Source organism: Equus przewalskii, chromosome 2, assembly GCF_037783145.1.
Source record: "Equus przewalskii isolate Varuska chromosome 2, EquPr2, whole genome shotgun sequence".
In the NCBI taxonomy this organism is placed as follows: Eukaryota; Metazoa; Chordata; class Mammalia; order Perissodactyla; family Equidae; genus Equus; species Equus przewalskii.
In genome coordinates, this window is record NC_091832.1 from 24,293,140 (window position 1) to 24,320,052 (window position 26,913).

At 48.6% G+C, this 26,913-nt stretch overlaps 2 protein-coding genes across 14 annotated transcripts; one reads left to right on the plus strand and one right to left on the minus strand.

The window, feature by feature from the left end:
* Positions 1–1,341: 1,341 nt before the first annotated feature.
* Positions 1,342–24,667, plus strand: BSDC1 (BSD domain containing 1). 13 transcript variants are annotated; one of them, XM_070610397.1, is made up of 11 exons: positions 1,342–1,816; positions 2,390–2,450; positions 7,305–7,421; positions 9,461–9,628; positions 11,098–11,152; positions 13,026–13,141; positions 13,565–13,633; positions 13,805–13,883; positions 14,804–15,283; positions 21,109–21,212; positions 22,680–24,225. In XM_070610397.1, exons 3-11 carry the CDS (start codon positions 7,326–7,328, stop codon positions 22,710–22,712), a joined length of 1,200 nt encoding a protein of 399 aa, XP_070466498.1. In that variant the 5' UTR covers positions 1,342–1,816; positions 2,390–2,450; positions 7,305–7,325; the 3' UTR covers positions 22,713–24,225. The 13 variants fall into 13 exon arrangements, with proteins under 13 accessions (XP_070466498.1, XP_008520093.1, XP_008520091.1 ...); XM_008521871.2 differs by lacking the exon at positions 1,342–1,816 and adding an exon at positions 1,938–2,123; XM_008521869.2 differs by lacking the exon at positions 1,342–1,816 and adding an exon at positions 1,958–2,123 and having other exon boundaries at positions 21,403–24,225.
* TSSK3 (testis specific serine kinase 3) lies at positions 24,465–26,907 on the minus strand. The gene is made up of 2 exons (XM_008521868.2): positions 26,237–26,907; positions 24,465–25,505 (listed from the first exon to the last, which is right to left on the minus strand). The coding sequence occupies exons 1-2, from the start codon at positions 26,379–26,381 to the stop codon at positions 24,844–24,846; spliced, it is 807 nt and encodes a 268-aa protein (XP_008520090.1). The 5' UTR covers positions 26,382–26,907; the 3' UTR covers positions 24,465–24,843.
* Positions 26,908–26,913: the final 6 nt, after the last annotated feature.

The window sequence follows — 26,913 nt, forward strand, 5'->3', positions numbered from 1 at the left end:
ATATTTCATTATATGTATATACATTGTGCTTATCCATTTGTCTGTCAATGGACACTTGGGCTGCTTCCACCTCTTGGCTATTGTGAATAACGCAGCTATGAACATGGATGTATAAATATCTGTTTAAGTTCCTCCTTTCAATTCTTTTGGGTATATACCTAGAGGTGGAATTGCTGGATCATATGGTGATTCTGTTTAATTTTTTTGAGGAACCACCATACTGTTTTCCACATCAGCTGCACCATTTTACATTCCCACCATCTTATGTTTTTTAAAAGATTACTTTCAGGATGAATGAAGACTAGACTATAGGAAGGCAAGAGCAGACACAGAGATACCAGTTAAGAGGCTCTTGCACTTATCCAAGTGAGAGATGACGGTGGGTTAGAACTACATAGTAGCAGTGGAGGTGGTGAGAAGAGACTGGATTCTGGTATTCTGGTTTTGTTTTAAAGGTACAACCAACTGGATTTGCTCTGGAGAGTGAAAGCAAATGAGGAATCAAGGATGTCTCCTGGATTTTGGCTTGAGCAACTGGAAAGATGAGGTTGCCATTTGCAGCTATGAGGAAGGTTGTGGGAAGTTGAGGTAGATACATCAGGAGTTCGGGGACATGTTAAACTTAATATGCCTATTATACATCCAAATAGAGATGATGACCCTGATGTTCAGAGAAGTTGTGTGGGTTGAATAGAAAATTTGAGAGTAGTCAGTGTATAGATGGCATTTAAAATCATGAGACTTGATGAGATCATCAGTGGAATGATTATAGACATCGAAAAAGAGGTCAAGGCTGAGGCCTGGGACATTCCAGCAACAAAAGGTTGATGAGAAAACAGCAAAGAACACTAAGAAGGAAATGCCAGGCAGAAGAAAAGTCACAGCACATGGTGTCCTGGAAGTCAAGCGAGGAAAGTGGAGGGGGAGGAAAGTGATGGAGTCAAATCAGACGCTGATGGTTCAAGCAAGATAAGGACTGAAAACTGGCCATTGTTCTTGGCACCTTAACAAAAGTTATTTCAAAGGATTGTGGAGAGACAAAACCTTGACTGAAGTGAGTTCCAGAGAGAATGGGAGGAGTGGGGAGTTGAGACAGTGAGTACAGGCAACTCTTTCAGGAGTTTTGCTGTAAAGGGGAGTAGAGAAATGGTGTAGGATCAAGAGAGGGTTGGTTTTTGTTTGCATGCTTTTTAAGATGAGAGAAATAACAGCATGTATGATGACAGGAATAATCCTGTAAAGAGGAAAGACAGAATGGGGGGGGGGGGTGCGGAGAGAACCGCTAAAGCTACGCTCTTAAACAGACAAGAGGCGATGGGATCCAGTGCAACGTATGGGGGTAGCATTTGAGGCAGTAAAACCAGTGGAAGCCTCCTCTTCCGGAAAGTCCCCCTCTCTCTCACAATTCAGTCTCCCTCCTCCAGGCTGTCTCCGGATTTCTCCCGACCGCTTCCAGCTCGCGTTGTTCTGAGTTGGGCGGCCAAGAGTTGAGGGAATTGAATGTGTCTGTCTCCCCAGTATCCTGAGAGCCCTTCCAAAGGCTGCGTCGAAGACATCTCTGAATTTTCCTCCATACACCTCCAAACTCTGGCCCAGAGCCCCGCAGTCTGCGCTTGTTGAATTAGCCAAAGGGGACCCCAAGCAGCGGCTACGCCGCTGGTTTCACAAAGGGGGGCGGTCCTATCCCTGCGCTCCGGGATCCAAACGTTCGAGCTCCTGCCCGGCTCCCTGCCCTCCTCCCCTCTGCTCCCTGTTCGCCGCCGCCCCAACCACGGGGCCGACCGTGGCCCACAGCGGCCACCGTATCGGATGTCAGGTGATACCTATAAAGATTCGAGGTTGGAGGGGGTGGGGCTAACGCTTGGGGGTGGGCCTGAGGACAGAACTGAGTAGGGATTGGACAGAGCGTTCAGGGGCGGAGCTTAAGGGCAAACTCTGGAAGACCGGACCGAGCTCTGGGAGGCGGGGCCTAATGATGGACCGGGGCGGGGATTGGGCTGAGGGCGGTGTCGGCGCCAGGATTGGGCCGAGCGCTCCGGGGCGGTGCTTGAGGGGGAGGTGCCGTGTCGGAAGTCAAAGTTCAGTAAATAGTGGTGATGTCATGCAGGCAAGATGGCGGAAGGGTGAGCCCGTCATCTAGCTCTCGGGCGTTGAGGCCTGAATTCTCCAAGGGTTGGGGTGTTGGGCCAGGGTCCCCGTGGGACACAGGGGGCCAGCGCGGGCGTGGACTGAGCTGAAAAGGCGGGGTGGGGCCGCAGTGTGAGCGGGTGGGGAAGCGGTCTGGGAAACCTCGGCCCCGCGGGCCACATCAGAGGGGGAAACTGAGACCCGATCATTGCGCGGGCAGGAGTCACACCGCAGAGCCGCCAGATGTGTCTGTCTTCCACAGGGAGGACGTGGGATGGTGGCGGAGCTGGCTGCAGCAGAGCTACCAGGCAGTCAAGGAGAAGGTAAGCCGGGCCGGCGCCCTTCCTCCGCAGGGCCCCGCGCCGCCTCACTGCAGCCTGGTGTGAGCTGCCCCGCCCGACCTGTGTGGGCGCCGGGCCTCAGGGATGAGGCCGCCCCTATCCGTCTACAGGAGGGCAGACCCCGACTCAGACCGGTGTGACACTAGCCACAGTGAAATAAAGATTGTTTTAAAGGCCGGAGCGACCCTTTCTTAGGAATCCGTAGGAAAGAACACAGCTTCGTAGAAGAGAGAACATTTGACCTAGGCCTTGAAGAAAAAGAATTCTAGCAATAGAAACTTACTCCTATAGTCATTCAAATATTAGAGTGTGTGTCACAGCCAGCGCTCTCTGCCAGGTCCTGAGGATACAGAAATTAGCCAGACAGATGCCATCCTGGGACTCACAAAGCTCACAGTCTAGGAGGGAGACAGCAGTCCCTGTGGGATGAGTGAGGCTTGGCTCTTCCAGTGGACAATGCCATTGTCTGTCCCTGTTTCATTCCATGCTAGTTTGTGAAAACCAGCCCAGCGGAATTCTGGAAAAAAGTCAATTACTGTTTACCTCAAGCAACTGGGGTGAGTCCTGCTTCAGGGCGGACGCCACCAGGCTTCTGACCTCAGTTAAATCAGTCCTCTATTCTGGGAGCGTTTTTATTCCTCCTCCCATCTGTATGCTCCTGAACAGCCTCAGCTCCAGCCCAGCAAATCTGAGACTGTCCCGAGCTGTTTATGTGGTTGATGAGGACTAAGAGAGAGAATCTCACACTGAGGTTTAATAGAAAAGACTCCACAGTAGCTTGCTGCCTGTTGAACAATCTCCTAGAAGGAGAGTCTGACATTCATTCAGCAAGCGTTGTGTGAGGGCCTGCTGTGTGTTTCCCTCAAGGTTGGATTTACCATAACTCATGAAAAATAGATAGTTGGTTAGCCTTCCATCTTTGTTCTTGGGGGAACTCCCATTGTGAAGCAGGGGTACAGGTGTTGTTTCTGCTTTTGACAATTCCCCATTCAGAAAGAGAAGGCTTAATTTCCCTCTCTTAGCTTCTTACTCTTACCTGAATCTGGGCTTGTTATATAACCTCTCTAGGCCTCAGTTCCTCGTCTGTAAAATGGGAATACTAATAACACCTGCCTGATGGTATCGTTGTGAGGATTAAATGATAACATATGTAAAGCACCAAGAACAATACCTAGCACACAGTAAGTAGTATATAAGCATTAGCTATTTTTATTAAGTGCTGAAGATGATGGAGAAACCTTATAAGCACCACCAGTCCACTTTTCTTTCCATTTTTTCCTTGGTCTTTCAGTGCTTTCCTGGCCTTGCCTCCTTCCCTTCCCATCCTGGCTCCGTTTGGGCCAGACAGTTCCCAGCACCTTCGATTCCCCTGCACCCTTAGCATACGGTGCCCCAGAAACTACAGCTCTGAGACGGTGCTAGAGTCTGCCTTCCTGTGCTCCTTACCCCCTCCTATAGTGTGTGTGTGTGTGTGTGTGTGTGTGTGTGTGTGTGTGTGTTTGTTCACAGACACTGGTGGAGAAAGTCACATTGCTCTTTGGCCCCACTACAGCTTGCCCAGCCTTGTCTGGGCCTAAGCATCCCCCAACAAGCTTTTTGTCTCTAATTTGCTTCTCTTCCCCTTGCCTTCAGAAACTCCCCAACCCTAACTTTTCCCTCCAGTCCCCTATTCGGCCACTTCCTATTTTACTTCCAGGAGACAAATTCACCTCCTGCTTTTTAAAATTTGAAGTCAACAGCATGATCTCTCTTCTTCCCCATCCCTGAAGCCACCACATCTAAACTTATCTCTATGCACAGTCAGCTTCACCTACCACTTGCCAGATCCAGTGGGTGGTTCTCAGCCCTTATCTTCCTGGACCTTTCGGCTGCATTTGACACTAGTGATCACTCCCTCTTTCTTGAAACTCTACTCCCTTGGTTTCTGTGACATGAGTCTCTCTCAGTTCTCCATGTACTTCTCCTTCCCTGACTGTTTCATGAGTTCCTCTTCCTCTTTCTGCCCCTTAAGGGTAACATTTGAGGGGCCTTGCCTTCAGCCCACCGCTCTGTTCACTTTGCAAACTTCCTGGAGGACCTTCTCCACTTTTATGTTAGGATGACTTAATCCTTTTCTCTGAGCTTTAGTCTTTGAGAATAGCTCCTGCTGGACAACTGTCCCGGATATCCCACAGTTACCACAGATTCAGCGTGACCAAGGTTCTTGTCATCTTTTCTCTCAACCCACTGCCCCTTCAGCATTTTCTCTCAGCTGGCAGCACTGCATCTGCCCAGTCACCTGTTTTAGTAGCCAGTGGCTCTTCCTTGACTCTTTTCTTGCCCTCTGACTCACATCTACTCACATCCACCTTTTTTGCCTAATCTTTCTTGAACCAGCGCCTTCCTTTCATCCTTATCAGCACTACCCTTATTCACATTTTGTTTTCTTTCCTGTGCTATTGCAAGAGCCTCTGGACCAGTCTTCCTCCCACTTCTAATCTTGTCATTCTTGTCACTCCATCCTCCATGGCAGTCACTGGAGTGACCTATCAGAAATGCAAATCTCATCATGCCCCACCTTCTTCAGGCCGTTGGTGGCTCCTCATGGTTGTGGAGCCACCCTCTGCAACCTCTCCAGCTTTATCCTCCAGCACTTGTGCCTCACCTTTTATATTCCATAGGACTGAAATGCTTGTAGGCCTCGGTAAACCCCATGCCTCATCATGCCCAGCTTCCTTAGCTGACTCCTGCTCATTCTTTAGAATGCAGTCCAGGCCCCCCCTCACCAAGTCTTTCTGTCCTCCCCATAATACACTGGTCCCCACTCTGCCCTTGAACATCAGCGCTATTATGTGAGCATTTTCCCCAGTAGACTGTGACTTTCTTGAGGGCAAGCACCATGGCTGTTCATATTTGTCCCCCCAGAGCTCACAGTCTAGTGAGGGAGACAACCATTCATCAAATAATCATGCAAATGGTATGTAATTAAAATTGCCCTGGTACATGTAAATTTAACAAGCAAACATTTTCTGAGCACCTACTTTATGCCAGGTGCTCTGTCAGACACTGGGAAAGCGTCAGTGAACAAACACATGGGCTCTGTGTTCATGGAACTCACAGATCGTCCAGGAGGATAGACATAGAACGGGTAATCGTGAGTCCGAAGTATGGTAAATGTTAAGGGAGAACGCGCAGGTGCCCTGAGAACATGAAGCAAGGGAGCCTGTTGGTGACATCAGGGAAGCTTCTCCAGGGAAGTGACAGTTAAGTGTAGATCCGAAGGCAGAACAGGAGTTAGCGAGATGAAAGGGTTCATTCATTGTGTTTGCTCGCTTGTTTGTTTGGAAGAGTTTGAACTGTACGTCAAGGAGAAGAAATGATGTATAAAGACAACCTTCGGTTGGGAAGATGCTAGAGCATTTGAGGAACTTGAGAAAGGCCAGCTGGAGCTCAGCGAGGGGTGCAGTGTTAGGGGATGAGACACTGCCAGACGTGAAATTACATAGGCCCTGTAAGTGCCTGGTACAGATTTTATGCTTGCTCATAGGATACTGTATAACCACAGAAGAGTGTAAAGCAGGGCTAACATGGTCTGCCCTGACTTACAAAGCTTACACTGGTGTCAAGAGGAGAACGTAGTAGAGGTATCTGATGCAACCTTGGAGGAGTCCAGAGGAAAGAGTAGCTTGGCCTGAACTAAGGTGATGGCAGTGTGGATGGAGAAAGCAAATTAATAAATGACCCCTCCAGCCCAGTTAAGGAGTCCTGAGTCTGAAATGGAGGCATGAGTCCCACCCCGAGAGAAGCCTCTGGCTGATTGATGAGACTGTCCCATTCAGAGACTTCCCAGGCTGATAAAAACTAGGCAGGCCCTTCCCCAAAGAAGAAAACCACCAGAAAACCCAAAAACATGTTTTAAAAAAATGCAGGTGATTATCCCTTTGTAAAATGAGAGGGCTTGCAGGGGTGAACAGAGACATAGTCCAGGAAGGTGTCCTAGAGTGGGTGAAGATAGGGCCAGACTTAGACAAGAGCTGAGGGCCTGCTCTCTCAATCTTGGTCTGAGTGCAGAGTGAGAAGAGATTGGTCCAAAAGAAGCAAATATCGGTTCTGTCCAGAGGAGCTCTGTGGATGAATAGAACCCTGGAATGATGGAACCAGGAAGCCCTCAGAGAATCCGGTCCAGTATTTGTCTTAACACCCCCTTTGTGGAATGTCAAAATCACATACCTTTTTACTGGTATTCAATTCTGAAGAATTACTCATAAAAGCATTCTAAACTATTGCTGTTACTGATGTAACATGTTCATTAAAACCTTGAGACAAATAATTTCATATACTGCCTCATATTTCAACGGAATTTCCTTGAAGCAAAAAAAGTAAAAATAGAAGTGCTTTCTTTAGATAAAAAATCACACGTTTTTTTCATGTTATTTGAAGTTTGAAACCAGTATCATGACTTAAAGCATATCAAAGCAATGTATCAAAGCCTGCTTTATTTTCAGACTGTATGTGCCCTCTTCCCCAGTCTGCTCTTGAGAACCGCTGAGCTAGTCCACCTCCCTCATTGTGTAGAAGAAAGCCAGGGCCTTCACCAGAGCTACTCATGGCCACATAGCTTGTCCCTAGTGTCTGGGCTGAGACTCAGTCCCTGTGCTTCTGCGGCAGGAAGTTCTGTGCTCTCTGCTGTCAGGTAACCCCAGGTTGTAGAATGGAGACAAGTAAGCCCTGTCTTCTGAGCCGAGGCTTCTGTCACTTGAGTTTTCCATGTGTCTGTCTGGTACTGAAGAAGCACAGGGAATGGGAACAAAGGGTGGTGGAGCCAGCTGGCGCTGTCATCCCTCTGTCTTCCCGTAGTCCTCCGAAGCCTTGGAGTTCATGAAGCGGGACCTGACAGAATTTACCCAGGTCGTGCAGCATGACACGGCCTGCACCATTGCAGCTACGGCCAGTGTGGTCAAGGAGAAGCTAGCTGTGAGTACTCCCACACCCTCCAAGTGACTGTCCCTCGCAACCTGACCTGCCCTGGAACCGTGGGGGGTGCTCCCAACCATTCTTCAGTTAGGTGATTGTTTTCCCCATAGGCTCCCGTTTTGAAAGAATTGTGTTTGTCAAGCAAACAAACTACATATATTTAGTAATAATGAGCTTTCCCACTTCTATATTGTTTTAGCAGATGTTTTCCTATTAGCAAAGTCATTCAATGTAGACAGTTTAGAAAGTACAGATAAGTAAAAGAAAGAAAGACAGACCTAGAGACACCCGTAATTCCATCTCCCACAGATAACTACTGTTAATGTTTGGAGAGTATATCCCATATGTACACTTTCTTTTTCAAAACTGGAATCAACTGAATACCTACTTTGTAACCTACTTTTTGACTTAATCATTGCCAACCTCGTTCTCCAGCATCGTAAATAGCATGGTATTCTGTTATGTGGATTTAACCAGTTCCTAGTTTCCTATTTTGTTTTTTTCCAGTATTGTAAACAGAACTACAGTGAACATTCTGATTACTAAATCTTCGCCCTTAATTTTTTTTCTTAATAATAAAATATTGAGAGGGATGATAGGGTGAGTGCAGTTTTAGGCCTTTTAATATCTATTGCAAAACTACCCTCCAGAAAGGTTGTGTCAACTTAGATTGTTATGGCCCTGTTTTTATTAATCAGAGCTGGATAATGGAATCTGCTCGTGAGAGAGGAGTTCGATTCTAAAGTCAGTGTGGAGAGTGAAAATTGTGTGTGGTCAGAGATAGCCCTGGAGGTCTCCAGTTTCCGATGAAGTGCAGTTTACTGATTGTGTATTACAGCTTCTGCTTTAGAATGGGAACAGATTGCAGTTTCTTCATTTGATCACCAGCTAAATCAATTGCCTTGTGATTAGAGGTCGTGATATAAAAGACATGTTTTGGAGTTTTTTTAGCCAAGCTTCTTTGGTTGAATCTTCGTATTAAATGCTGTCTGCCTGCTAACGACAGCTGCTGATGAGTATGAATGACAAATAGCAATCCTGCTGAACTGCTTAAGTCCAGCCAGTAGCACAGACACCACTTGTCTCTTTCATTTGTTTGTTCCTTTTTTTCATTCAACAAATATGATTATATACCTGTGCCAACATGTGCCAGGCGATATGACAGGTTCTAGGTTTAAAATGCCTGGGCAGCCTAATCAGGAGTAAATATTACAGTTTTCCATGAGGTTTTTAGAACCTAGCCCTGTCTCTCAGCATCCCATCCCAGCTTGCTTGAGGGCATTCTGACCAGTGTGGCTCAAGCTTGATGTCCCACTTGCCCCTTCTAGGGGGTCCATACATTGGCCCTCAGCTGGTCCCAGGTTTGCCTCTAGGCAGGGCCAGCTTTTCTCATCCTGCCCATATTTCTCCAGTGTTTTGTACAAAATACTCTACTTCCTGAGCGATGATGGTGGAATTATAATAATATAATACTGCTGTTTATTAAATGTTTGCTACATACCAGGCATTGTACATGCCTTATCTCTTTTAATCTTCACAGCAGCCCTCTGAAGGAAGTAGATTTATCCACATTTTACAGATAAGGAGACTGAGACTCAAGGTTTAGGTCTCATAACCAACAAGTAGAAGAGTTGGCATTCAAATCCAAGTTTGACTCCAAAGCCAGTACCTTTCCCATCATTCTACCCATAGGTCCTCTTCCTCACTGAATGTCTATGACATGGATCCTCTCCTGTCAATTTTCGATCAACCTGACTGGCCTTGAAATTTTGATGCAACAGCGAGTTAGGGAGCTCTGCTCTGACACACAGGCCTGCTTCGGCCCTGTTCTGCACCCCATCTTGGGGATGGGGACCCTGGCTGCCTCCCTCGCCTTCTCTGGCCCGAGAGATGGGGTGAGAGGTCGTGAGCACTTCTCTGGTCCCCACAAGCACAGTACATTTTTGCCTCTGATGGTACTTCACCCATCCATCCCCCACACCCCTAGATTGCAGCCCGCTTCTGGGCTGCTTGCTTCCTCTGCTGGCTTCTCTCTGCAGACTGAAGGCTCCTCAGGAGCAACAGAGAAAATGAAGAAGGGGTTGTCTGACTTCCTAGGGGTGATCTCCGATGCCTTTGCTCCCTCACCGGACAAAACCATCGACTGCGATGTCATCACCCTGATGGGCACGCCGTCTGGCACAGCTGAGCCCTATGATGGCACCAAGGTATGCACCAGCAATTCACTACATGCTTAACAGCACTGGGCTCTAGCTTCTAACCTGTACTCACAAAAGCAAGACATGTTCAGGCTAAAAAGTAAATATAGGTACATAACTCAATTGGAGAATACCAATAAGCAGGAAGATAAGTATTTCTAGGCTCATAATCCCATCACTCAAAGAGAACCACTGATTTCTTGGTGTATAACCTTCCATTTCTTTTTGTTTGCAAACATTGGTAGAGAGAGTTTGGGTTTTTTCTTTTTAACAAAAAAGGCACTTTATACATGGGAGTTTGTACCTGCTTTAAAAAAAATTTAGCCATAAACTATTACCATCTTTCCTAGGCATCACGCTTTTTAATGTCTTTAGATTCTTACAAGTGAATACAGCATAATTTATTCAGTCATTTCCCTAGGGTCGCACATTTGGCTTCCTTTCAGCTTTTAACCATAATAGGGAATGCTGCAGGGAGCATCTTACCGGCATGATCTTCTCCACATTTGGGTTATTTAAGACTAATTTCCAATAAAAATAAATGTGTGGAGGGAGAATGTCTTCAAAGCACTGAAATCAACAACAATGGTAGTATATTTCTACCGCGTTTTATTTTCCCATCGTTACTTCTCGTATTTCATGGAGTGTTTTCTCCTAAATTCACAGTTGGGCCTTCTTCGTAGCATTTTACCATACTGAATTTCCATTCTAAGTGTACTGATTTTTCAAGCCTGTTTTTCAGCACTAGTGTTAGCACTACCATTTAATGAACATTTGAGTGGAATTGTGAACATTTTTAAATTATAGAATTTTAAATTATAACAGTCAGTCACCACAACCACTTGCTGAAGTCCTGATGCAGACACCCGCCGCTACTTCACGTAATGCTGAGGCGGAAAGGTGGGCCTTTCTGTTTATCGGCTGAAGTTTGCCTCCTGTGGCCCTAATGGGAACACAGCTTACAGTTCACTTGGCAGATTGAGTATGAAATTAAGAAATTTTTTTTTTTTAAAGATTTTATTTTTCCTTTTTCCCCCCAAAGCCCCCTGGTACATAGTTGTATATTTTTAGTTGTGGGTCCTGAAATTAAGAAATTCTTGATGAATGGTTTTAATTTGGGGGAGTTACATTATTTCAAAATTTGACCATAAATTTTGGCTTTATTAATATCCTTACACTAACATGTTTCACATTTCACATAATTCAAAAGCATTTTATACATTTAATTTTTTAGCCTGCTTACACAGTTCCCAGAGATGGAATACTGGGTGAAAGACCATTTTTCTGGGAGCTGCAGTTTTGGACTCCTAGCCCAGTGCTCTACTCCCTAGCCACAGTGTTAATTGGCAACTGCTCTGTGGCTGTGGTAGCCAACAGGAGAGAAGCTCGGTTGTGGTTGATTGGGTACTCTGGCAGACAGGGGGTGCTTTCTATGCCCAGCACCCCAGAATTTCTGTTCCCTTCTCTATTTCTTATAGGCTCGCCTCTACAGCCTGCAGTCAGACCCAGCAACCTACTGCAATGAACCAGATGGTGAGGGGGTAGCAGTGAGGGGGTGGACTATAGGGCAGGGAGACCAAGGGGGTCTGGGCTTTGCACCCTGTTTGTCTCTGGCAGCAGTGGCCAGGTACCCCGTGTAGAGGGACCAAAGTGGGGCTAGTGTGTACCTTACATCTGGTGGGATAGCTTGATGGTCCCTTTTGCTCCCTGAACCCGGACTGTCTTCATCCCCGTCTGCAGAGGCTTTGCTCCATCCCCACCCCTCAGCCTCAGCTCGGGCTCCCTCTCAGCCCTGTTGCCCTGCCTCCCTTCCCTTCAGCACCTGTTTGCTATGTGTCTCCCATGCATCAAGCCCTGGTCTGGGAACTGGAGATCAGAAATTAGTCAAACCCTCAACCTGGTCCAAACCTCCAAGAACCTGCTATTAGGAGAGAGAAACAGGAAACAGTGAATAAAGCAAAGCTAGTAGAGATGGAGCGACTGCTTCCACAGAAAGATGGGAGCAGTGGGAACCCAGAGAGAGAGCCCCCAGCCTGGGAAACCTAGGCTGGGACACTTGAATTGAGGTTTTAAAGATGAATTAGAAGTAAACTCGTTCTACTTTTAGAAGTAGGGGAATGGTGTTCAAGCATGGCAGCAGGGCATTTGAAGGTCCAGAGGGGACAGGGAACACCTGGCACTTGAGAAGGCTGCATTGAAGGGTGCGTGTGGGGGCTGAAGGCAGTGAGAGCTGCCGGTGGGAGCCAGATTAAGCAGTTTGAATTGTGTCCTAAAAGGCTCAAAGTAGTGGTTAACAGTTTTTTTAGTCACAAAGGCCTTTAAAAATGACGAGCCCTTTCTCCAAAAAGTTTTATGTGCAGTATGGGAATTCTTTGACCCTTTGCAGCCCATCTTTGGACCCCAGCTTAAAAAGCCTTCCCATAGAGAACTATTGAAAGAGCCTCTGGCATGGTTGTGAAGGGTGAAATAGAGAGGGAGAGACAGAAGACAAGAAGACCAGTTAGGAGGCTTGATAGGAATCTGCGTGTCAGAGGTAAGGCCAACACCTAGGAAGTGGCGGGTGGAATGACGAGAAAGGTGTGCATGGAAGAGACACTGAGGAAGTGGAATCCAGAGTGATTGGATAAAGGAGGAGTCTAGGATGGCCCCCAGGTTTCCAGTGGATAACTGGGTGGGACAGGTTGGGGAGAGAAGAAAATGGGCACACATTGGGTTTCCAGCACCTGTGCAGGTGGACGTGTCCAGGGGACACCTGGACCTCTGGATCTAGAGCCCAGAAAGGGAGCCTGAACTGCAAAGAAAGACTGAGGAATCGTCAGTGGGACGGAGAGGTTGAGACTCGTGGTTTAGTGGAAGTTATCCTGGGAGAAAACAGAGAATGAGAAGAGAGAAGTAAAGGAAAGCAAAAAGAGGACCCCATTGAAGACTCAGATGGAACAACTAGGGAAGTGGGAGGAAAATCACAAAAGAGTGAGAAGCCAGGAGAGAAGATGGCTTCAGAGCTCGGCAGTGGCTCCCAAGGGTCAGAAACTGGAGAATGGTTACATGACAGAGGACAGAGAAGTAGCCATCAGATCTGGCAACATGGTGTCACTGATGGCCTGTGAACAGCTGTTTCAGAGAGGAGGGCATTCAGAAGCCAGGTGCAGTGGGCTGAAAAGCAGGCAGGCACAAGAAAGAATGGAGACTGCAGCGCCTTCTGGAGATCACTTACATGCTGTTCCCTGGTATCAGTGAGGCCGACCCACCCCTTCACCCTGCCTGACCTCCCACCTTAGGCCAAATGGTTTTGAAAAAAACCTTAAGCTTTCCTTATTGTCCATGTCCAGGATTAGGTGTGTTTTCTGTAGGCCCAGTTCTTTCCCTGGACCCAGGGAACTGACCATCGATGTCTGTCCCTCTGCAGGGCCCCCGGAACTGTTTGATGCCTGGCTTTCCCAGTTCTGCTTGGAGGAGAAGAAGGGGGAGATCTCAGAGCTCCTTGTAGGCAGCCCCTCCATCCGGGCCCTCTACACCAAGATGGTGAGGGCTCAGCTGGCAGGACCTCAGCCAGCTCCTGCCTTGAGGTGTCGGGAAGTGGGAGGGACATGTCCAGAGTCACTTAGTCGTCAGCTGGTCCTAGAGAGCAGTGAGGGACCCTGTAGAGCCAGACCAGCCAGGTCCTGAGCCAAGAATCCACTTGGGGGGGTGCTGATTCCCCAGGCTTCTGGCAGTCATGGCAGAAGTAGAAGGGCCAGCAAAGCCTGTTGGGAGTTCTTTTCTCCTTCCTTGGCCAAGCTGGGCCAGGAAGGTGGGTTTAGGGGGATGGAAGTGCTCCGAAAATCACTGCTTGGCCACTTACCACATCTGAAATCCAGAGCAGCTGGGAGCAGGCTGATAAGGCTGGGGACGCAGACCCCGTACAACCACTCCCAAAGTCTCATCTCCGCTGTCCCCTCCCTCCAGGTCCCTGCAGCTGTTTCCCATTCAGAATTCTGGCATCGATATTTCTATAAAGTCCATCAACTAGAGCAGGTATGCTGGCCTAGCCCACGGAGGTACTCCACTCAGCCCTGGGGGAAGTAAGTAAGGCTGGATTTTGTTGAGGAAAGAAGGGGCACAGAGTACTACAAGTTCTGGGGTCAGGACAAGGGTCTTGGAAGAGGGTGCCTTGACTACTCCTGGCCTCTGCTCCCCTACACTTAGGAGCAGGCCCGGAGGGATGCCCTGAAGCAGCGGGCAGAACAGAGCATCTCTGAAGAGCCTGGCTGGGAGGAGGAGGAAGGTAAGAGGTATTGAGAGGTGATGGGCAAGTAACAGGTCCTGCTTGTGGGGGAACTATCTGGGCCACTCTCTCTGAGCCTGGCGAGACTAGGCACCCCAGGGAAGAGTAGGGAATGAGGACAGTGTTTGTGCATGCTGAGGATGGGCTGAGCTAACAATGAGATGTTTCCCAAGGCTGGTGGAATCCCAGGTTTAGGTACAGAAATCACATGTGTCAGTTGCAGCAGATTTCCCTACCAGCCCATGGACCAGCTACTTCACACTCACCCAGGACGCTTATTGAAATGCCAGATTCCCTTCCCCTACTTCCCAATAAGACTTTGGGGATGTGGCCGAACTTGTATTTTTAACAAGCTACCCTCGTAATGTTAATGCTTAGCCAGGTTTGAGAACCACTGGCGTAGGGAGGGAGCTGAGCATCCCCTACCGGGATCCTCAGCTGTTCTGCCTCAGCTTAGGACTGTGTGTTGGAGCCTGCATGATAGAATATTAACACAGTTATTAAATTCTTGTATTATATGCCCAACCTGTACGAAAAGCTTTACATGTATAGTCCTTACCACAACTCCATTATCCCTCATTACAAATTGAAGCAGGTGAGTTAAAGAAAAGTTAAGTACCTTCCCCAAGATCATACACCTAGAATGTAGCAGAGCCTGACCTGAACCATCTTGAGCTGTGTTGCTACAAGCCTAATGCCCACCAGACGTGTGCTAGGCCCCACAGGTAGGAGAGACTTTAACCAACAGGGAGTATCTGCAGAAGAACCATGATGGGGTGGGGGTGGGGAAACTGGCACCCTTTAGTCTGGATCAGACTAAACTTGGGCAGGAACCTGAGGTTTGTCTTCAGAGAGCTCCAGGGTTGTCTTGGGGCTGACCAGGTACACTGCCCTCTTTCCCTGCCTTTCTGTCTTTACAGAGGAGCTTGTGGGCATTTCACCCACATCTCCAAAAGAGGCAAAGGTCCCTGTGGCCAAAACTTCCACATCCCTTGAAGGAGGACCTGGCCCCCGGAGTCCTTGTGAAAATAATCTGGTGACCCCAGCTGAGCCTCCAACAGAAGTGACTCCATCGGAGAGCAGTGAGAGCATCTCCCTCGTGACACAGATTGCCAAACCTGCCACTGCACCTGAGGCACCAGTGCTGCCCAAGGACCTGTCCCAAAAGCTGCTAGAGGCATCTTTGGAGGAACAGGGCCTGGCCGTGGATGTGGGCGAGACTGGACCCCCACCCCTAGCTCAGTCCAAACCCCACACTCCTGCTAGCCGCCCCACCGGCCCAGAGCCCCGCCCTCCAGCCAGAGTAGAGACTCTGAGGGAGGAGGTACTCACAGACTTACGGGTTTTTGAGCTGAACTCGGACAGTGGGAAGTCTACACCCTCCAACAATGGAAAGAAAGGTAAGTCGAGGCCAAAGCCGGGGAGTGTGTGGGGGTAGGGCAGGTGAGCGTTGCCACGTCACAAGGCGCAATTGTCTCCTTGTCCCTTGAGCTGGTAGCCTTCATTTGTGATACTGGTGGTGATGCTAACAGTTGCTGTATATTGAGTATTTATTACTATATTTCATCAATTCTAAGATGCACATATTCTCTGAAATAAGGATGCATCTTACAATTGTTGGGGTCTTAAATTCAACAAAATAAGGTTTACATGAGGTCCTTAACTAAGTATGCTATATTGCATTTAATTTCTCACATCTCACAACCCAGTGAGGTCGGTATTACTGTCCTCATTTTACAGATGAAGAAAGTGAGGCTCAGAAATGTTAAATAACTTGCTCAAATTCACACAGCCAGGAAGTAGCAGGCCTAGATTCAGACCCCGTTCTGTCTGACTCGAAGCCCATGCTCTTAACTACCACACTGCCAATTTCTATCCTTTTGGACAATTCAACCTTATCCTGGGTTGGGAATCCCTGATATTGATTGATGTGAAGGGTCTTCTTCCCTAGGTGATCTCAGGAAAGTCATTTAGCTTCCCTAAGCCTTCATTAATTATTATTATGAAATACATAAACAAAATGTGTACAGTTTAGAGAAGAATAAAGTGAACACTCATGAACTTGCTGTGACCCAGCTTAAGTAATAGAGCTTTAGTTTCCGATCTGTACAATGAAATTTTAGACTGGAGATTCTTTGACTTTATGTCAAAGGGAAACCTCTCTAACTCCTGGAATTAAAGGACAATGATAGCTCTGGTGTCAGCTTTTTTGCCACATTCAGAATACCCCTCCAGAGATAGCCAAATGTCACCCTCAACCCCTCACACACACGTATCCTGTCTTTGCTAACACTTGGTACCAGTTAGCCACAAAGCTTGCCCAGCTGGTGAGCCCTGGCCTGCTGGTGCAGTGAGGGACTGGTTTGCTGCAGTGGGTGGGAATCAGGCCCCACCCCACCTCTGCCCTGCTCCCTGATGGAAACTGCAGGGTTTCCAGTTTCCAACACAGTGCTTTCCTTCTGACTCTGATTCAGTGAGGTCATCCATTGAGCTCCTACCTACTCTTTATGAGACACTGAGGAGGGAGGGGCAAAAGCTGCAGTCTTTATGATGAAGCATGAAGCAGTATGAGACAGGCCTGGTACAGAGTTGTTCAGAGAAAGAAGGGATCTCTGGGCATCAGCGGGTATTTCACCGCTGGAGGAGACAGGCGTTGTGTAGGAGAGCTGGAAAGTTTGGGGCAGATGTGGGGAAGTGATAGTTCAGGCTGAGGAGGCCTACAAAGTCCAGATAGCAGAGGGCATGGGGCACATTCAAGGGGGGAGGACCAAAGCCCACTTTTCTGTACTGTCTCCCAGGAGAGGGAAGAATAAGAAGGGTGGACGGGTTGGCTCAGAAATAGAACTTAAGAACTTAAAGTCTTCAGCTGGATTCAGAAGGGTGGACTTGGTGCCATAAGCAGCAGAGCATGGAGGTGAAGGGCTCAGGCTCTGGAGTTTGGTCACTTCTGGGTTCAAATCTCAACTTTGTTCATAAGCCATGTAACTTCGGAAAAGTTACCGATCTTCTCTAAGCCTCCATTGACTCCTCTATATATTGAGCATAATTGTTTCATGATAGATCCTCAATCAGGGAAGGGATTTGAGTAGAGCCCCGCTTTGGAGAAATGATGATGATAAGAAGTACCATTCTCTTGAGCACTTTATATCTATATAGCTCTGTGCTAAGCACCTGATATGCATATCACTCAATCCTTACAAAAGCCCTATGAAATCTATGTGATTTTCCCCATTTTTTTATGGTAGGAAACTGACTCACCCAATGAGTATTTAGAAAAGTATGAAATGGTCCCTTAGGAGAGCGGAAGAGTATGTGATGGACCCGACAGGTGGTATGGGGTTGCCTAAGGGCCCGTTTGAAGAAGTGGTCATGGATCTTGAGACCAGTCAGCGCTGTTGTGCTGTTGTCCTGCCACATTCAGCTGCTCAGTCGCAGGCACAGAGCAGGTGGGGAGTTGGATTTAACCAGGGTTCAAGTTTAGCCAGGTGGAATCAGTGGAAGAAAAGAAGAGAGTCCAAGTATATGCAAGAAGTGATCAGAATGATGACTCATGGACTCTGAGCTGGGTAAGGGAGGAAATGACAGTGAAACTGTTGGAGGGAATTATAGAATTATAAGTTCCATTTGGAATTGGGCTACTAGAGAGCATGATCCAAAAACATGAATGGTGGGTGGAGACTGGATGAAGAGATTATGGGGAGATGCAGCATAAGCTCTTAACCACTCTGCTACTGGCAGGTATGCAAGAGGAGGGGCTGGGGATTCAATGCAGAAGATCTGCCAGAAGTAGCTGTAGTCACTTAGGCAGGGGGAAGCCAGGGTTTGGGACTAGGGAGGGAAATGGGAACTGAGTAGAGGGAATAAATCCTAAAAGGAAGAATGGAGGCTTGGGGATAGAGTGACTCCTTTTTCTTCTTATGTCCACATCCTAGGATGACAGGGGGAGGCTTGGTCTCTGGGTACAGCAGAGTCTCTTGGGGTGGCCTAGCCACAGGGTTTCCCAGGTCCCAGGGTCCGTGTCAATGTAGAGCTGCTTCCCACCTGCATTTTGTCCCTAGGTCCATCTGATCTAAGGGACTGGACTTACCTTGCTCTGGTTCCCTCAGCAGGGAGTGGGGAGGGGTGATTGGCACGAGCCTATGGCCTGTGGCCTGGAAGGAGCCCTGAGCTTAAGGCCCCACTTCACCACTGACTGACTGGGAGTGGCTTATGCCTCCATATCTTCTCTGGGGAAGGAGAGATCCAATTAAACAGAAAATGAGCTGTGAGTGACAGCAGTGTGAGGTTAGTAATCACCTAAAAACCCTCCTTTCTTTAGAAAGAAAAACAGTAAAACTCCATCATGAAGTCTTAAATTGTTGTGTAGGTCAGTTCTCTGCCACGTGCACAGTATAATGGAGATCTTAATACACTCGTTTTGTGACAAGATGGTGGGAGGAGGCAGACAGCGGAGAAAGCCCAGATTCACATCTCTGCCACTTGAAACCTTTATTTCCTCATCAGTAAATTGGGACTTTTAATACCCACCCCAGAGAGTGGATGTGAAATGCTCCAAAAATGTTAGCTGATACTCTGTTTTCTACCCCGAAAGGGTCTGTTCTAGTGTTTAAGCCTAAAGACGTGAGCTTAAAATCCCTAGAGGGCAACCTGAGGTTAGGGGAAGCTGTCATGGCCATGGCCACAGCTCTGAAGTGAGGAATCAGCCAGGAGTCTGGCTTCTAACCCACAGGAAGCCTGCACTGATGGCCAGGTGCATGCCACCCAAGTGTCCTGAAGGCACAGGGAGATTTAGATGTGGAGTCAGAAGAACTGGGTCTTGGTTTCAGGTCTGCCCCTGACTAGCTGTGGGACAATGTGCAAAATGCTTAACTCTGAGATGAGGCCTTTAACTGCTCCATTTATTAAATGTCCACTATGTATATATATTACAGGCACTTGACATTGATACCTCTAATCTTAACATTGTGTGTCTCTCAAACTGCAGGCCAGCTACACAGAATCACCCAGGTACTGTTTATAACGCAGAGTTCTGGGCCACCACCTAGACCTGCTGAATCTGAATGAGGGGATTGGGGAAGCAGGAACCTGCATTCTAATAAGCTCCTCCCATAGACTGAAGCCCAGAGTAACCTGCCCAAGACTACACAATAGAAAAAAGAGTAGCGGTTCTACCCAGGTTGGCTTGGCTCCAGAGACATGCTCTTACCACACTGCTTGTGGCCAGCTAGGTGGCTAGGAAGAGAGAATAGTGCAAGACCCCCTATAAGGAACATAGGGCCGGAGCTTGGGGGTAGATCTTAGAGCCTGGGCCCTGGTGAGGAGCAAGCTGGACAAGAAGAAACAAGGAGGTGGTTACAGGTCATGCCACTGGGGATCAGGGGCCTACTCTTTTTAAAAGTGCTTTGAAAAAGGATTACAGGACCGGCCCCATGGTGTAGTGGTCAAGTTTGTGCGCTCTGCTTCAGTGGCCCAGGTTCGCAGGTTTGGATCCCGGACATGGACCTACACCACTTGTCAGCCATGCTGTGATGGCAACCCACGTATAAAGTGGAGGAAGATTGGCACAGATGTTAGCTCAGGGCATCTCTTCCTGAGCAAAAAAAAAAAAAAAATGATTACAAAGTAATATGTGTTCATTTTAGGAAAAAAACACCAAGAAAAATTACCCTGTGACCTCATCACCTAGAGATAACTATTGTTAGTATTTTGCTCATCTTTCCTTTGTGTGTGCATGCATCTGTGAGCATATTTTTAAAATGGAATCATACTGCGTAAACTTTTTTTAAAAGGAACTATTTTTGTAGTTTTCTTCTTAGTAATAACTTTCACATGTACATTTTGCCCTAGAGAGGGGGTTGTCAAACTTTAGCAGGCCTCAGAATCACCTTGAGCAGGGACTGGTGAACATTTTCTCTAGAGGGCCAGATCACAGATATTTTAGGCTTTTTGGAGCATACAGTCTCTGTCCCAACTACTCAGCTCTGCTGTTGTAGCATGAAAGCAGCTACAGACAATCTGCAGAAAAATGGCCATGGCTGTGTTCCAAAATTTTATTTCCAAAAACAGGCAGTAGGCCGGATTTGGTCCACAGGCCATAGTTTGCCATCCTGGTTTAGAGAAAGGGGCCATGAATATTTACTGAGTACAAACTGCGTGTTCTAGTCACTTGGAATACATAAGAAAACTGAACAAAAATCCCTGCCCCTGGGGAGCTCACATTCTAGCTCCTCTATTATTAGACAGTAAGTATATTAAACCTGATTATGTAATATGCTAGAAAGCGATAACTACAATGGAAAAAAGAACAGCTAGAGCAGAGTGAGGGGGAGGGGTTGCAATTTAAAATAGGATGGTCAGGGTAGGCCACATTTACGTGGTGAGATTTGAGCAAAGGCGTGAAGGAAGTGAGGAAGGTGGCCTGTGGATATCTGAGGAAGAGAGTTCCAGGTACAGGGGACAGCCCGTGCAAAGACCCTAAGGTGGGGATGTGCCTGGTGTGTTTCAGGAGTAGCAAGATCACTGTAGGTAGAATGGGATGAGTGAGGAGGAAGAGGTCCATTGTTTATTCCTTCTAGAAGATGTCTGTGGCTCCCAGGGAGCCTCTGGGCCGAAGTGCTCCTCCACTATTCAGTAACTTGCTTTTTCTCATTTAATAGTTTAAGACTATTTTGTCACATACATAGATGTTCTACAGCCTAACCTTTAAAAGCCACATAATGTTCCATCATCTGACTACACCAGTTAGTTATTTTTGTAATTCCCTATCAGTGGACTTTCAGGTGGTTTTTTAAGTTTTCATCACTATAGCAGCACTATAGTGAACATCCTTTTGGCTGAATTTTTCACTGAAGCCAGGACTTTTCCTTAGAATGGATTCTTAAAAGTGGGATTGTTGAGCCAGAGTGAAAGCATAATGTAAAGACTTTTGATGTGTATTTGTCAGGCCCTTTTAAAGAGTGTTATCTCAGGGCCTGCCCAGTGGCACAGTGGTTAAGTTCATGCCTTGGCAGTCTGGGGTTCGCAGGTTTGGATCCCAGGCACGGACCTACATACCTCTCATCAAGCTATGCTGTGGCGGTGTCCCACATACAAAATAGAGGAAGATTGGCAACAGATGTTAGCTCAGGGCCAATCTGCCTCACCAAAAAAAAAAGTGTCATCCTCCCCAGCTACAACCTCTTTACATACCCCTTCGTGCCTTTCACACTGTGGATCATGGTTCCAGGCTCAAGCACGGACATCAGCGAGGACTGGGAGAAGGACTTCGACTTGGACATGACTGAAGAAGAAGTGCAGATGGCACTTTCCAAAGTGGACGCCTCCGGTGAGGTGAGCGGGCCTGGTGGCCACAGGGAAGCAAGCCCAGTGATCCCAGGGTCTTAGGACTCTCTCCACCAAGCCCAGTGTCCCATCCGAGTGCATCTCTGCTCCTGTCTAAGGTGGCAGGCTGCAGAAGGGAGCTGGGGCTTCCCACTCAGGCCCTGAACAGTTGTCATCAGCAGGCTCTGCTTCCCCTCAGTTGCAGGGTGGATGGATGGGAGAGTTCTTGACATTAGCTCCGTGTCAAAATCACCTGAGGAACTACTAAAAAATGTAGACACCACACCCTTCCCCAGATCTTCTGACTCATGGTCCTCAGCTGTGTGATCTGAGCAGATTCCTGGCCTTGGAGACAAAAGACATGTGATCTAGGGCAAGTCACTTAACCTGAGCTTCTGTTTCACCATCTAAAACATGACATTGCTCATTCTAAGCTGTGATAGACAGTGCATGTAGACACGTCAGGCATAGTGCCTGGGGCTCGGAGCACTGATAGGTGTTACTGAAACCACCACAGAACCCAGTCTAGTTGTAAGCTCAGAGGCCTTCTGACTCTTCTTCTTCACTACCTCTCAGAATCAAGAATGGGTCATTTTGAATGAGAGACTGGAAAACACACTCTCACAGCTAATAAGTGACAGGACTGAGGCTTCAGCCCAGACATCTGAATCAAATCAGGGTTACCTCCACTGTCACACAAGAGCCCCATGATTCCTTCCATCATGTAGCTCATGAACCTGCTATAAAGAGGTGAACAGATAAGAGAGACAGGAAGGGCCTCGTTTTTCGTACTGGGAAACAAGCCTGAGGGGAACTGGAGACCTATGCAAGAGTATTTTGCACCTGTGACCTCATGATACCCAGGGCAGAGAAGGCCCATAGCATCGTATCATACCATAGGGACATGATGGCTTTTTTGTCTTTGTGGCCCTCTTGAAAACCTGACATACAGTATACCCAAAGAGTTATTCTATAACCCTTGATATCAGGGATCAGCTGACAGCAGGCCAAGAGGAAGTTCCCTGGGGAGACCCTGGGGGTTATGGTGCTGGAGCCCTTAGTGAAGATGCTGTGAGCACCTGCAATTCAGTGCCACACTTGCTTCTGATCACTGCGCTGCTCTCAAGTCCTCTGCCTCAGAACCATGTTCTTGCCTGCTCAGCAGGAGACAGGTTCTCCTGAAGGGATTGACTGACTTGGTTCCTGTAGTAAGGCATCCCCTTGTAGCATCCAGTGTTGGTTGGTGGAAGCATTTCCTTTGAGTCTGCCGTGATCGGAGCAGCAGACCACCCCTTAGGCAGACACATTCTTTAAGACTAGAGGTTCACTCTCATAGGGGGCAGGGTATGTCCACAGTGCTAAGAGGGGTTGGGAGAGCTCTCTGGAAATGGAGGCAACAAGGGGAGTTTGGGTCTGGGCTGGACTCAGAGGAGTAAATGTGTGTTTGTGCTCTCCATTATCCCCTCCCATTTGCAGCTGGAAGATGTAGAGTGGGAGGACTGGGAATGAGGGGAGCCAGAGCAAGCAGCTCCCCCACCACAGCAACTCCCATCTCCCTTGCTTGTCTCAGCCCAGCCCTGGAAGACACTGACTGAGAATGTCCCCCCAAATGGCCTCTGTCAACCAGAGCTCTGGGCACAGAATCTGGGTTGCTCCTTGCTGGCCCTTTGGGCCTCTGTTCCTATCTGAGAAGGGGCTCACTAAATCCAAACCAGAAACTCTGACTTGTGCCAACTATAGGATGACCTAAGGGGGAGGAAACCTACCCCCCTCACCGGAAGAGCCTACGCATCTCTACTGAACACCCACTGTTCCTGGGGACTCTTGCTGGGAAGTCCCAAGGGATAGCTCTAGCCCTTCTGCCTGTGTAGACGGAAGCTAAACCACCAGTCTCTTGGGGGAAGCTGAAACAACCCACACTGTCTACCCATAAGCAGACAAGGAAGGCCATGCCACCTGCCCTTGGCTAGACAGGGATGGCGAGCACATTTTGGTTCTTACCCAGCGAATAAGAGGCACTTGTCTCTGGGAAATTTGCCTCTCTTGGGAATCTTCCCCTCCCAGGCATTGTCCATTCCTGGAAAGGTTCCTTGTGGTTCAGAATCTAGAGACCAAACCCTGAGTTCCCACCTCCTTCCTTTCATCTGGCCCAGGCTGTTACGTCCCCAACGCCTTTCCCAGGGCTTCTTCCTCCACCCAAGTCCTTAGCCCAGCTGTGCCACCTGCAAGAGTCTGCTCTTGCATTTCTCCCCCTCCCCAAGAAGGGAGGGGGCCACTTCAGGCCCTTCTCTGCGTTGCCTGGCGGGATACCTTGTCCAACCAGCTACCCACCTCGACTCCCCTGTAGCTTAGGACACAAGCCAGCTACCAGCGGTACAGAGCAGTGATCAAAGCTGAGTACTTACAACTCTGGTAAGCCCAACTTCCCCGCCTCAGCCCTTCTGCGGCTTGAAGGGGTACGCTGGGGGCGGACTTCTCGAGACTCTCCTCAGGCTTCTGCAAAAGCTCTTCTTCCTGAAGACAGATCCAGTCTGTGTGGCTCTCACCCTCCACTCTGGTAAAGCTGCACCTCTCTTGGGGAATGAGGGGCTGCAGGAATCCCTGGAGACCCTGGTGCTTCACGATGCTGCTCTGGTGACTCTTGTACATAATCTGGTGTGTTCACCCATGATTGAAAGGGATGGTGGGCAGGGACGCCAAAAGAGTGGTGGTCACCTCCACTTCAAACCTTCAGTGAGGGGGTGGGATGGAGAGAATGCTGAATCTTTTTTTGACGGGATGGGGTTTTTCTCTTTGTAATTCTTTAGTTTAATTAACCTTTTGGTTGTTTGTGCAATATTATATATTTTAAATTATAATGCATCTCCCCAGAGTATTTTGTAGCCGGGAAAAGAAAAAAGGAAAAAAAAAAAAAAAGATTCTAACAGCTGTTAGTTTTGTAATTAAAAAAGAAAGAGCAAAGAACTTTGTCCTGAACCTTTTCCAGACTTGCCGTTAACAGCATTAAAGAGATTCAACAGAAGCCGGAAGGTGTCTGGGGGTCTGTTCTTGTCCCCCACGGCAGCTGCCCTGGAGGCAGGCAGGGTGCACACCGTGTGCAGAGTGGCTTCCCGCTTGGAGCCTGGGGGAGGGGCGGTTGGGGGCTAGCCTGGGTCCTGAGGAAGTCCCTTGTCTTTATCCCAGACTCAGCTTGGCCTTTGGGATGAGGAAGGGACAGGGCCTCCAACAGGCCTCTCACCAAGATAAGGAGTCAAGAGACCATTTCTGCATTCCCAACACTTCTGCTTTTATTTGGAAAGGAAGTTGCAACAACAGTGGTTCCAATTGCTGTTGGTCATTTTTCTCCTCTCCTCCTCTCCTCCCCACGTGTGTGTATGATTCTGGGGTCTATTTTTAATTAACTTTAGTTAAACACCTGTATGAAAATCACTTGTCAGCTGTAATAAAAGGGAAGTCTGAATGAGGCCCTCTGGTTCCATGAAGATCTTTAAAGGGAAAGAGAAGTAAGGCTGGGGAGGGGTGTAGGTAAGTTTTAGGATAAGTAAACTTAAAGCGTAAAATATATATCACCATTTTAGAAGCAGGTTTTGGGTTTGCTTTCTCCCCCTGCTTTATTGGGGAGGACTTGCCATTGTTTTTATCAAGTACTTGCTAGCCATGGATGCCAACTAACTTCTTCGATGGAAGGCCGGAGAGTCATGTCTGGTTCCAGGAGCCGCTTGAGTAGGTCCTGGCATTCAGCAGAGATGCCCAGATGAGTCGGGAACGACACCCCCTTCTGCTGCTGCCACAGCATCTTGGGGATGTCTGTGTCGTCAAAAGGTAGGCTGGCACAGAGCATGACATACAGGACCACGCCCATGCTCCAGACGTCACCCTTCTTGCTATCATGGGGAATACCCTGCAGTACCTCGGGGGCGGCATAGGCTGTGCTGCCGCAGAAGGTTTGGCTCAGTTCCCGGCGTGACTTGGGTAACACCTTGGCAAAGCCAAAGTCAGTCAGCTTCAGGTTGAAGCCCTGCAACAAGGCGTTCTCGCACTTGAGGTCCCGGTGGGCCACGCCACAGCCATGGCAGTAGCGGATGGCCTCGACCATCTGACGGAAGAGGGCCTTGGCCCGGCTCTCAGGCAGTGGCCCCCCATTCAGCACGCAGTCAAAGACATCCCCTCCCTCAGCCAGTTCCATCACCAGGTAGATTTTCCCATCGGCCGACTCCAGCATCTCATACACCTGGACGATGTTCTTGTGGTCCAGGGTACGGACGATCTGGAGCTCCCGAGGCAGGAATCTCTGGATAAATTCTGAGGAAACAATGGAAAAAGAGATGGGGTATCAAGTCTGGAGGGGCCTAACTCCTTACTCCTGTCTCCTACCTTCCAACTTCGGTGTGCCAATCCTATCCAGGTCTTGTGCCTTGGTTCCCTTTGACAGTCTTCCATGTCTAGCTGCTTGGACATTTCAGAGAATGTTCACCTCTGTTATTTTTGTATTAATACATTATTCAAAGGAACTAGTCCCTGCCAACTTCAGGGACTGTTGTGAGCAGCCTTTGAGACCATGGATATCGAAGTGCTTTGGGAATTTTTAGACAAAGCCATTGAATCTCAGTTATGAGGCCTGATTTACCTACCATGTGGTGAGCGAGCTCCTCCCACCCCTGCTTCCTGACCCACAGTTCTTTCCATGAGCCCTGTCTTTCCCATCTCTACCTGCCTTGGCACCAGCTCCTGCCCCCTCCTAGCCCTGGCCGCGGCCTCTGTCTTTTCCCCTCCTGGAATAGGAAGGCCTGGCAGGCTTGAGTTCTGTCTCTGAGGACCCTCCATTTCCTGCCACTTTAATCTTGGGTTTTGGAGGGTGTGATGTTCCTGGACTCCCAGCATCCTCTGTTCCCCACTCACCTCTCCCAGGGCCACAATCTCTCTGGCTTTCCCTGGTTCCAGACTAAAGGGGAGGAGGGAATGAGCCTTCTGACTGGAGGAAGCACCCTCCCACCTCAGCCAGCCCCCCTTCCTCCAAATGGGCCCCAGCTCACCTTCTGGCCCTCCCATCTTGTCTATAATTTTAATTGCCACTTTTCTTTGGTGTTTTTTGGAAAATGCTTCTTTGACTTTTGAGTAGGTCCCTTCCCCAATGGTCTGGCCCAGCTGGTACCCATTGGAGAGCAGAAAGTCCTCCATGCTGTCTAGCGCCTCCTTGCTATCACCCTCTCAGCTCATGCTGCCTCCAGGAGGCAGCTCTACTCCACCATTGCCCTTGGCCCGCTCCTTTTCCCCCCCAAGGACTTCATCCGCAGCTGCCCCCAGCGCTAGAACATTCTCCGTCTGGACACAGCAGCCGCGGGTGGTGGGAAGGGAGAGGGCCAGACATTTTAAAACTCCGGCCCAATTGTGATGTAAATGCTGTGTGACCCTTGGCCAAAATGGGCAGTGCCCCTACCTACCCTCAAACCACCACCACCAAACCCAAAACGGGTTAAGTCACCGCACCGCCCCCACCCCGACACCAAGCAGAGAGTTGCAGCCCTTGGGGGACGGGGGCGCAGTCAGGTGTCTGCGCGGCCCGGGATGCCGGGCTCCTTTTGGTGGACGCTCCTGTCGCCTCCTGCGCCCCCATCGGGAAGCTGGGGTCTGCGGGACCCAGTGTCAAGGCGCCATGGCCAGAGCCCTCCAGCTCCCGGCTCGCGGCCGCGCTAAGTGCCGGGGCGGCGGG